The 13,073-nt window shown below is 39.4% G+C and overlaps 1 protein-coding gene across 1 annotated transcript in view; it reads left to right on the top strand.

Moving 5' to 3' along the window:
- Window positions 1–13,073, top strand: part of LOC134528920 (fatty acid synthase-like) — a 183,780-nt gene that overhangs the window by 167,652 nt on the left and 3,055 nt on the right. Inside the window, exons 42-43 of the mRNA XM_063362588.1 lie at window positions 1,067–1,330; window positions 3,560–3,811. Coding sequence (XP_063218658.1) covers window positions 1,067–1,330; window positions 3,560–3,811 — 516 coding nt within the window. The remainder of the gene's footprint in view (window positions 1–1,066; window positions 1,331–3,559; window positions 3,812–13,073) is intronic.

Raw genomic sequence — 13,073 nt, 5'->3', positions numbered from 1 at the left:
GGTCCTGTCCGCTCTGAGCGCCGGAGACTCCCGACAGGGCCGTGACGTCGCTCGCGTGTGGCCGAGGCTCGGTGCTCTACTTAATCCTCCTCAATACTCGCTGGTCCTGTCCGCTCTGAGCGCCGGAGACTCCCGACAGGGCCGTGACGTCGCTCGCGTGTGGCCGAGGCTCGGTGCTCTACTTAATCCTCCTCAATACTCGCTGGTCCTGTCCGCTCTGAGCGCCGGAGACTCCCGACAGGGCCGTGACGTCGCTCGCGTGTGGCCGAGGCTCGGTGCTCTACTTAATCCTCCTCAATACTCGCTGGTCCTGTCCGCTCTGAGCGCCGGAGACTCCCGACAGGGCCGTGACGTCGCTCGCGTGTGGCCGAGGCTCGGTCCTCTACTCAATCCTCCTCAAACCTCGCCGGTCTGGTCCACTCTGAGCGTCGGAGACTCCCGATAGGGCCGTGATGTTGCTCGCGTGTGGCCGAGGCTCGGTGCTTTACTCAATCCTCCTCAAACCTCGCTGGTCCTGTCCGCTCTGAGCGCCGGAGACTCCCGACAGGGCCGTGATATTGCTCGCATGTGGCCGATGTTCGATGCTCTACGGGTTTTACGTGGCGCTGCTCCATCCTTACATGTAACATGTAACACATACACTTGGGAAGTTGACATAAGAAGGTAAATATGTCAATTATTGAATTACGTAACTAGGCATTAAGGGTACATGGCACATATTCTATGTACGTCTCTTGGATAACGGGTTATAACACGCACATGTAGAAAGCGTCAGAAAGGGGTGAGTTACGGGTATGGAGGGAGTTTATGGCACATCGGGCTCAGGTGGGCGCAGTCCTGGACGATGTTAAATGTAAGAGCCAACACTAGAAACACATCTTTATTTACTTAATATCTATGTACTAGCTTTAAAAGTAGCTCACTCTAACAGCATGATTTTAAATCCAAATTTCAATTCCACTTAAGTCTCTGAACTATCTAACGCATTTTTTTTTAAATTCGAATGTGTAGAAGTGCAAATGACTTAGTTTTTAATGTAATTAATCATACATGATTTGGGTTTCAGATTGTTAAAGAAAACTTGCCAGCTGATGGCCCCTTCAACATAATTGGTTATTCTTTCGGTGGGGTCGTAGCCATGGATATAGTGTCCATGTTAGAGGCAGAAGGCCACAGAGGCAAGTTCGTACTCATCGACAGCTCCCCTGATTACCTGCAGGAGCTTAGCAAAAAGCAGATACAAATGGACAGCGATGACATCATGCAGATAAACTTGCTGATGACAATAGTGAACGTCTTGGCCCCTCAGCCAATCGCCACCTTTAGACAGGTAAGGTTACATCAGGCATTCTGAGGTTGTCTTGCTGAGTTAAAGCTCTTAACAGCCAAGTTCCAATACTGGTAATGGAAATCTGGTTTAAAATAATGTGTACAACTGTTTTTCATAGTAAACTATGTTGTGGCTGTTGACACTAGTTTCTTGCAAAAACTCCATTTATATAGGTAGTAGGCCCTACTGCTCTCATGAATCCACAGTTCAGTCATCCAATACCACCGACACACCAACAGGAGTCATGGACAAATGCAAATTCTGCATGAATGCCAACCTAGGTTCTAACCAAAAAGAACAGATAACTGGCAATAAAACCACAGGGATCAGTAATATGAACAACAGTCAGAGCTAGATCATTTTCTTCACCTTCAACATGGTTTAGTAGCTATGTGTATTTTTCAAAATAAAACTTTTGCTCCATTTCACTTGAATACTGACGCCAAAATTTTAAATCTTTTACGCATTTTTAGTAGTGGTTATTACTATTTCAATTGATGCCAGCAGATGCTTAGAGGCCACCACCGGTCCCAAGGCACCGACGCACACCACCATTGGAAACTACAGTTGTGGAAAGGAGTGGAGTGGCATAGAGTAAAGTGAAATAGTATAGAGAGGAATGAAGTGGAGTAGCATGGTGTGGTGTGGAGTGTAAGCTATGACGAATGCTCCCATGCTTCTATAAAGAAGCACTAGGCGGATAAAATGTAAAAACCAGGGCAAATAATATGGAATTAGTTTATCAAATATTCCCTTCCCCTTTCAGATGATACCAATTATTTTTTTAAGAATATTCAATTACATGCCTTTTTGTTTGTTAGTATCACAGAAATTTTATTTTAATAACTGTTAGTAAGTGAATAAAATAATTATTTTTACACCCGCAGTTAACACTCTCCCTTGGTCAAGATAACTGTACCGTGTTGCTAATTCGCTAGTACATTATAAAAAAAAAAATTATCAAACAATATTGTTATCTCTAGGAATAAATGGTATCCTCAGATACCATTTAAATTGAGTAAACATTCACAAATCACCATTTTTGCACTTTCTCAAGCTCACTTGACAATTTTTGTCAGTTTTTCTAAGTACAACAGTTTGACTTTTGTTATATTAGAACTTTTTAGATGTGTTCCATATATGAAGGCCCATGCTGCCAGAAGCTAAGCTGAAAGTTTTCATTGGAACTGAATGTAATCTGCAAAGAGTACCTAATGTTTTTGTCTTAAAAGGCTGGTTAATGGAAGAAAAAAATTCAGGAGAGTCCTGCAGCAGAAAAATTTTATTTGCCTTAAATTAGTTTACACTCTTGAAAATTATTTTGAAGTAACTCAGAACAAAAAAATCAAAATCCTATTCACAAACAAAAATGACAGTTATTATAAAACAAAGTAATCAGGTATCAATCAGTTGGGGGATGGTAACAGGAATCATACTTCTACTTACCATTAAGGTGAGTAAACAAGGAATTACATAATCTGGAAATAATGATGAGTGGTGTAACAGATATTTATTATAAAATATTAATATCACATCACTATGTCAAAATTAAACAAAAAAAAGAGAGCTAGAATTCATAACCCTGGCGGAATTACTTAAACACAGAACTTTATTCAAAACCTTAACACAGATAGATAAGTCATAGATTTATTAGACTGAAAGGAAGTTAAAAAAAATTGGGAAGTGGAAAGGGAAATAAGAATGTTTACCAGCAGACCAGGGGCGCAACAACTAAATTTCCAAAAGGGCGGGGGGGGGGGGGGGGGGGGGGCAAAATACCTTTTTATAAAGAATCATCGATCTTTTGAAGCGGGGGGTCCGGGGGTCTTCCCCCGGGAAAAATTTGAATTTCAAGGTGGAAAATGGTGCTATTTAAGCAGTTTTATTATCTAAAAATTGATTACACAGCACTTTGCCCCCGTTTGCCCCCACTTCAAGGTTTTGAAAATGATAGTACTTAATTTTACAGTTGGTAGACCTGTTTGGGATTTTCAGTTTTTAGTGAGATGTAATTTAATGAAATTCAACCAGTATTTGTGTTCAATCCAGCACCCAGTCACAATGGCTTCCATTTCCTACTCAAGTACAATTTTTACCACCTGCTCAAGTTCAGAATGGAAATTTATTTTAAAATATAAATTAATAGCTTTTTATTGATAGCAGTGAAAGTTTTTGTATAAAATATGGCAAAAAAAAAAGAAGTTGTCCCATATGCTTACCTTTTTTCAGATTAAATCCGATTTGGAGAAAATAGACACATGGAAAGAACGTCTAGAATTTTTTTTGGCACTTGCGGCTAATCAAAATATAGTGCACAGCAAAGATTATTTGTTTTCGATTTCCACTTCACTGTATGCACGAATTAAGTGTATTATGGACTACACATATAATGCCACAAAGCCTAAGATTGACTCGGAAACCATCCTGTTGAAGCCAGACACTTCCGGTCACGTCACAGAAGAGGACTATGGGCTCTCGAAGGTAATGCACCAAAAGAAAAGTTTCACAAAACACATTTTTGAGGTTTCTTCGACTGTAATGATTCTGCAGTGCTGGAATTACAATAGCGCGACGGCACGATGCAAAAATTGTGATGTGAACGCAGAAAAAAAATTGTGTAATTGGTAACATACGGTTTTTAAACGCGCGATGACCAAAAATAAATTATTGTACATACAAGGTTTCTTGTTATATACGCACCAAATAGACAACAGCCATCAACGCTTGCAGGTTTTTTCTTAGTTGGTGTGTTTGATAGAATTTTGTTTAATTAAAATTTAAGATTTAACTGTAAAAACCACTGCGTAAACAATTTCAAAGATTTCACAGATAAATTTAGTAAACAAAACCTTAAAAATATAATAATAGTAGTATTACTAGTGCACCATCTTTCGAAAACAATATTTTAACATATATTTCTGTAACGCCGCGCCAGCTACGCAATGGCAATAGAAAATATTTCTAATCGAGAAGTCTGTAGCATTCGCCAATTTTGTCATGCTGACGTCACACATGTGTCGAACGTGAATGGCTAGAAACCTTTGCATCACCACCTATGCATTATTGTGATTTCAGTATGCCGCAATGTGTCTGCTGCAAAGAGAGTTGTTGCCACTGACGACCATTTTTTCTCCCATCACAAAACGTTGAGCATGTTATTGCATCAGGAGACAAAAAAAAAATTGTTTTCACTACGGTAAACAAATGGAACTTACTTTGGCTACTACATGACTAATCCTTAAAAGCTGCCCTTAACGAGAGGAGAAAATGTGTGTGTGTTTTAAATAGTTATTTAAAAGCCACGCTATTAGGTGAGGCCGGTGGTGCACGTGTGTCGGCAATGACTAAGTAAGGGCCGTTTGTAGTCAGTTAAGTAAGGTCCCAGCAAAAACTTTGCTGGTTAATCAAATGGAGAAATACTTTATTTAGTCTGAAGTCACGACTGTGGAAGCCGGCCTAAGTGTAAAAACTCAAATTAATTGTAAGTTTATATTCTGAAACAAAAATCATGAAAATTATTTTAAGTTCTGAAAAAAATTTCAAGAATTTGCCGGGACAATCTCATAGAGATAAATGATAAAAAGGTTCATTGGCTAAAATGTCTCAACAACATATTAACTTTGATTTATTCCCACGAAAATTATCAGGGAAGAGTGAGTTCCTATTTCATGGCAGGAGCAGGCCTAGTAACAACGATGCACCACAATATGGCCACAAATTTTATTTCTTGTCAACAAAAAAAAGTTGAAGTAGCTTGGCTTCTGGGTTGTAGCCGTGTCCTTGGCGGATAATTCATTGGTGAATTATCCGCCAAGGACACGGCTACAACACAGAAGCCAAGCTACTTCAGACAATGGCCGTGAAAGCCTGCACACATAAAAAAAAAGTAATTTATGTGCTGGGTTCTGTGTTGCATGTAGGAATGAAAGGTTGGTAGAGAGGTTGTAGGTAGGGAAGTTGAGAGTGGGAGTGTTGGTAGTGGTGTGTGGCATGGCAGGTAAATGGCGAGTGAATAGGAAATGTAAGGTGATGTGAAATAAAAGATATTGTGCAAAATGGAAGGGGAGTTAAGCTCATTACATGGTGTCAAGTGTGGGGTCGGTGAGATAAAAGTGCAGAAGTGAAGGAAGTGTACAGACGGGTATAAAAGTTCGGTAATACGAGAGACAATGGCAGAAGCCACGTGCATTCTTTCTCCACCTGCTAGCTTCAACTGTAGGAAACCAGAAGAATGGTCCACGTGGTTCAAAAGATTTCAAAGATATCGACTGGTGAGTGGATTCGCGGAGAAAAATGGCGAAATGCAGGTCAGTACATTGGTGTATGTAATGGGACCAGAAGCTGAGGAAATAATTAATTCTTTCACACTCTCGGAGGAGGATTCAAAATCATTTGACACGGTCGTGAAACGGCTTGAGTCACATTTTATTGCGAGGAGAAATGTGATTTACGAACGGGCTAAATTCAACCTTCGTTCACAAATGCTGGATGAGTCGGTGGACTCATTCATTACCGCTTAACATACACTTTCTGAAATTTGTGAATACAAATCATTGTGTAATGAATTAGTGCGTGATAGATTTGTGGTAGGAATCCAAGACAAAAAGTTATCAGAATCATTGCAATGAGATGCAAATTTAACATTGGAAAGTGCAGTTACAAAAGCGAGACAGTCTGAGTCTGTTCGGAAACAAGCAGTAATTCAGAAATCTACTAGGGAAACAATTGTAGAGGAAAATATTGACAGAATTAGTGCAAATATCAGCAATAGCAATAACATACAACAAACTAAACAAACGTATTCAAAGCCAAAAACTATGAATAACCTTCAAAATTTCCAGAGCACAAGGGAATGTTACAGGTGTGGTGGTGCCTATGTAAAGGCACATATGGACAAATGTCCTGCAATCAATGAGATTTGCTGTAACTGTGGCAGAATGGGACACTTCATGAGGGTATGCAAAACAAGGGGCAAACCTATGCAGATTTCTGAAATTCACAGTAATAACTCTCAAGAGGCCACTCTTAACATTAAAGAGAAATCCAGCCCACCATGGAGAGCAAGAGTTATAGTGGGGGAAAAAGAGGTTGTCTTTAAAATAGACACAGGGGCAGATGTGACAGTGATACCAGAATTGTTCAGTAAGCTCATTGGGGCTGATACATTAGTGCTAGAGAAGCAAACAGGAAATACCAAATAGGTCGGTCCCTGCAGCACACAACTAAATATATTAGGAAAATTGAGAACCACACTAGCTTGGAGAGGGCACAGTGTCGGTCAAGACGTATACATAGTAAAAGACTTGAAAGAACCATTACTAGGGAGGCCAGCAGTTGAATCCTTGGGAATGCTGCAATGGATAGGGGAAGTAAGCTTTGTCAACAAATTCGACCCAAGAGAGAAATACCCTAAACTTTTCCAGGGAGTAGGTTTGATGAACGTTGACGCCGTCCCCGTTGCCTGATATGAATTTTACGTGAATCTCAACTGTTTAATTAATTTTGGATCTCAAGGGCGGGGTTCCTGGCCTCGTGGCTGCAGGCAGGGATGCGGCGACAAAGGGCCCCCCGGGCTGTTATGGCCTCCCAGGACGCCTTATTAATAAAACACACACGTAATGTTAGCTGTTTTATTCCGTCGCACAATCTACACGTTACACGCTCACGTAACTGGCCGCTTCATCGTCGACCTAAGCTCCGCGCACGATGAACATACTCCGACTTATGTGAAAGTACGTGGACGCGACGTGAAATGCGTGGACGATAGGTCCCGCAAAATTACATAAGATAACACATAACACTATAATCACTGTGGTTAGTCCCGCACAGGTGGATATACAAAGGCGGCTACTCCGCGTGGTGGCGAGGGCCACGTTAAGCTGGGTACGGACACGGTGGAATCTTGCAGGATATCACACACGTGGCCGTGGCACGTCCCAGTTACTGACTCGTCTGAATGTTTGGTATCGCGTTTGGCGCAGTGCCGCCCTGCGTGGGCGATGAACTATGTCCCGATGTGGGACTGAACAGCGTGAGGCGCAGGTGCCACTAAGGGTCACCTAGTTAATTACGTATGATATTAAAAGTCCGGTGTTGGACTGCACATTTTAGTCAAGGACCGCGCGGGATATCGAACGGTCGATTCGGGCCGACCGGGGAGCTGAGTTAAAACGGTTTGGCTATAATTACCTATTGTAGTTACTGGATGTTGGCGCGAAAGTTGAGGGCTCCCCGTGCGAGGGCTGCCGGCCCGGGCGAGTGCTGGATGGCGACTGACTAACCTCCCTGGCCGCCGGGGCCAGGGAGGGGGGAAATTCCGCGGGAAAACTGCGGAGCGCGGGAAGATGACTTCGGCCAGTTTTGTGAATGATAACCCTTTATAAAATGATAGTTAACAATAATTATTAATGGTTTTAGATTTATTAGTTTCTGTTTATCTTCTCAAATGCATGAATAAATATACCCTTGCGCAGTGCCACACCCGGCCGGGCGCTTTGCACACGTAGGAGGCCGTGACTGACGTCACGCCGTTCGGGGCACTGCACTATGTTGCGCGCGCGGGCGCGTTCGAGGCGCGGCACTGATCGGGTGTTGAGGACACATAACGGCCTGTGCTCTCAGAGGGAGCACTGACGGCGGCGTCAATGTTCCCTATGAAATTAAGTTGAAGAGTGATGCACAACCAGTGAGCATACCATGTTCCAGAAGAGTGGCCATTCCACTCCAACCAAAACTAAAACAGGAATTAGATAGGTTCTTAAAGATTGGCATAATCTCCCCGGTTGAGTGCCCAACAGCATTGTGTTCAAGAATTGTAATTGTTCCTAAACCAAAAGGACAATTCCGGTTGTGCGTTGATTTGTCAGCACTCAATCACTCAGTTCGAACCGAACACATGATTTTACCTGCAGTGGATGAATCCCTTGCTCGCCTTCAAAATGCAGTTGTATTTTCTAAACTTGATGCAAATTGTGGATATTGGCAGGTACCCTTAGATAAAACGTCTAGACTTCTCACTACATTTTGGTCGGTTCTGTTTTAACAGATTGCCATTCGGCATTACCAGTGCACCTGAGTTTTACTATAGGGAAATGTCTCGCATTCTTGCGGATACTCCAGGCGTCATATGTCACATGAATGACATCTTGGTTTATGGATCAAATAAGCAGGAACATTATGAAAACTTGGACAGAGTCTTAAAGAAAATAGAAGCAGCTGGGATTACATTGAATGACAAATGTGTGTTTGTAACAAGCAGGGTTAAATTCCTGGGCCACATTGTGTCTGACAAGGGAATGGAGGCCAATCCAACTAAAATGGAAGCAATTCAAGGGATGTTACGTCCTCAATCCACTAAGGAGGTGAGAAGATTGTTGGGCATGACAAATAATGTCGGTAAGTTTGCACAGAGCCCCTGCGTCAACTATTAAAAGACGATAATGTTTTCTCCTGGGGACAACAAGAAATGTATTTTCAGGATATAAAAAAACTCTTGTGCAGTCCCCCAGTGTTTTGCATTACAATCCTAATAAGCAGGTTCGTGTAGCTGCAGATGCATCTTCATTTGGCCTAAGGGCAGTTCTGGAACAACCTGATGACAACGGTAACTGGAAACCAGTAGTCTATGCATCATGGTCTCTATCCTCTATAGAAAAGAAACACGCACAAATTGAAAAGAAGGCACTAGCGCTTACATGGGCTTGTGAGAGATTCCAGATGTACATCCTCGGCAAGAACATACTTCTTATGACTGACCATCAACCACTGGTGTCCATCTTCGGCAAGAAGAATGTTGACGAATTACCACCTAGGCTCCAGAGATACAGAATGAGGCTAATGAGATATTCTTTTTCTATACAACATGTGGCGGGGAAGCTTTTTTACACTCCTGATGCTCTATTGCGGTCCCCTGTTGGCAGTTCCGAAGACAAGGACGACCTAAGTATCGGGGAAATAGAAGAAATTGCATCTCAGTTCATGGTGTGCTTCCCCGCTTCGGACACAAGGATTCAAGAGGTGTTGCTGGCTCAATGTTTCAGATACAACATGCAAGGAGCTAAAACAACTTGAGCAAGATGGATGGCCTCAGAAACCTACACAAGTACCAGCTTCATGCCGAGCATTTTGGACAGTACGAGGAGAGCTATCTATCATCAGAGGTTTACTAATGAAGGGAACTACTCTAGTGATACCTACATCGCTAAGGAAGGGGATTTTGACAAAAATTCACTTAGGACACCTGGGCACCAAGAAATGCATTGAAAGAGCTAGAGCGACGGTTTGGTGGCCGGGCATTACAAACGACATTAAACAATTTACTTCCAGCTGTGAAACATGCATAAAGGAAAAACCAAATAGACCGGAACCTCTTATGCCTTCTCCGTTACCCCAAGGAACCATGGGAAGTTGTTGGTACAGATTTAGCGGCACGAAAGGGAAAAACGTACTTTATCATGATAGATTATTATTCAAGATATCCAGAAATATATGAAATGCCTAACATTTCATCTTCCACAGTAATATCAAGATGTAAAGCTGCTTTCTCTCGACAAGGAATCCCCAAAGAACTGAGATACAATAATGGACCACAGTATAGCTCTCAATAATTCAGGGATTTTGCTAAGTTGTATGTATGGCTTTACAATTATAACAAGTAGCCCTAAACATGCACAGAGCAATGGACAAGTGGAGTCTGCAGTCAAGATTGTTAAAAACATAATCAATCGATCAGAAGACCCATACTTAGGATTGCTGTCTTATCGAAATGCACCACTGTCAGGGCTCAAATACAGCCCAGCTCAACTCCTGATGGGTAGATCGCTTAGACACACCTTACCAGTGTCACAAAAGTACTTGCAACCATTTACAGTGGATAGGCAGGAGTTTGCTACCATGCATTAAGAAGTGAAAGGCTGTCAAAAGACCAATTTTGACAGACACCATCGAGTATGTATGCGTCCTCCGATGCAAATACACGATAAGGTTTGGATAACAGATTTGCGACGTTATGGAGTGATAGTATCAGAAGCAGATACCCCAAGATCCTACCTTATCTCTTCAAGTGGAAGGGTGATCCGAAGAAATATACATTATTTAAAATGTGTTGGGAAGGCAGGCCAAGAGGAGAAAAAGAGATATAACATGGCAGAAAATGAGTCAGAACAAAAAAATGGGTCAAGTTTTTACCTATCCAACTCCACAGAAGATGTTCAGATATTTGGGCAGGAGAATAACCATCAGCGGGCACGGCAGAGTATCCAGAGACAAGAAGAGGAATGGTGTGCAGAGCAGGAAGAGGACAAGATGCCAAACCAGGACAACGAACTGTGTGCAGAACAGGAAGAACATAGCACAGATGGGGATGAAGAAGGTAGTATAGCAGAGCAAGAAGAAAACGAGGAAGAAGAGTGGAAGGGTTGGCTAAACACAAAGATGCAAGCATGTAAACCAAGGAAGATAACAGTAAGGACCAAATGTGGTAGGGAAGTGAAAAGGAAAGAGAGACTTAATTTGTGAAGGAACTCAAATATAGTTTATAGCAGGAGGTGCTTTAGTACTGTATTGTAACCAAATATAGTTAGAACATCATTCATTAAAGAAGGGAAGATGTGTTGCATGTAGGAATGGAAGTTTGGTAGATAGGTTGTAGGTAGGGAAGTTGAGAGTGGGAGTGTTGGTAGTGGTGTGTGGCATGGCGGGTAAATGGCGAGTGAATAGGAAATGTAAGTTGATGTGAAATAAAAGATATTGTGCAAAATAGAAGGGGAGTTAAGCTCATTACAGGTTCACAATTTAAAAAAAAAATAATGCATTGCAGATTATGCACACGACTGTGCGCACCACTTGTGTGAAATTTGTTCAAATTGAACATGTTTTAATTTCAGCCAATTAAATTTCATGATGTATGTCATATACAGGTATGTATATATTAGGCCTTTGCAAATATTAGAATTTTCGAATAGGTACAAATAAGATTTGTATTAGATTCAACCTCGAATACTAACATTTAGTAACAACGAATATTCGTTTCATTACGAATATTTTACATTGCATACCTAGTGAGTTTGTCATGCACCAACGTTCACAATTGAGGTTAATTAATTTCTGCTATAAATATACCCTCTTTTGATGTTCAAATGGGACTTCATAAATAATAAAAATGAACAATAAGCGACATTTTAAACTTTCAAACATGCAACAAGTAATTAATTTTTTTTCCCCCACAAATGTCTAGCTAAACAGTAACGAAAAAATCGCGTGAACGATTCAAAATAAGGAATATTTGTAATTTGAAACTTGAAAACAAAATATTATTTGTATTCATTTCGTCACACGCACCAGAAGGAGTAAAAAAATAAATAAACGTCAACCACCATGGACTACACCACAAAACACGGCACACAATCTTTAACACTACAACGTACACATTGGTTTAAGGTACCAAACGAAATTAGCAGAAATTGTGTTTATAATACTGCTGAACTAAAAAAAATAAATAAATACTTGGCTGTGTTAACAATGAAAACTCGAGAATAACTAGGGTTTAAAGTGTAAATATGAGCTCATTTAATCACTAATTTGGAATACATCATTTATAAAAAATTCATTTTTCTATGAAACAGATTGCATTGCATTTCACCATATTATTTTGATGTTCACAAAAGTTTTCTGAGTCAAAATCAACCTGGTTCTGAAAAATAAGGTGAATACGAACTGAAATGAATGGTTGGTTGGTTGGTTGGCTGGGTTAGGTTACGATAAGAAGTTAGTTACATAGGTACTAATTAAAACACAATTTTTATTTCATAGTTTAAATAATTTAACAAACATTTTCCATTTGGTAGCTGACTTACCAACCTTTCAATTTTTATTTGTCTAACTTTCCAGAAGTGGTTACATGATGTGAAAAACATTTTTCATTGGATTTTTAATTATCATTCTTATTACTTATTTGTTACTTATTTTAATTCAATATTTGTTTTCACGAATAATTAGGCATTCGTATTCGAACTAAAAAGCTGATAGTTGCAAAGATATAGTGTGTATGAGTATGTATGTATGTATATATATACATACCTATATATACATACCTATATATATATATACACAAATATATATATATATATATACACACATACAATTACATATATATACATATATATATACATATATATATACATATATACACATATATACACATACACATATATATACATACATATATATACATACACATATATATATACATATATATACATACATATATACATACATATATACATACATATACACATATATATACATACATATATATACATACATATATACATACATATATACATACATATACATACATATACATACATACATATACATAAATACATATATACATACATATATATATATACATACATATATATATACATACATATATATATACATATATATACATACATATACATACATATACATACATATATATACATATATACATATACATACATACATACATATATATACATATATACATACATATATACATACATACATACATATACATACATATATACATATATATACATACATATATATGCACATATATACATACATATATATACATACATATATATACATACATATATACATATATATACATACATATATATACATACATATATACATATATACATACATATATATACATACATATATACATACATATATATATACATACATATATACA

Source organism: Bacillus rossius, chromosome 2, assembly GCF_032445375.1.
Source record: "Bacillus rossius redtenbacheri isolate Brsri chromosome 2, Brsri_v3, whole genome shotgun sequence".
In the NCBI taxonomy this organism is placed as follows: domain Eukaryota; kingdom Metazoa; phylum Arthropoda; class Insecta; order Phasmatodea; family Bacillidae; genus Bacillus; species Bacillus rossius.
This window is presented reverse-complemented; position numbering and strand designations above follow the sequence as displayed.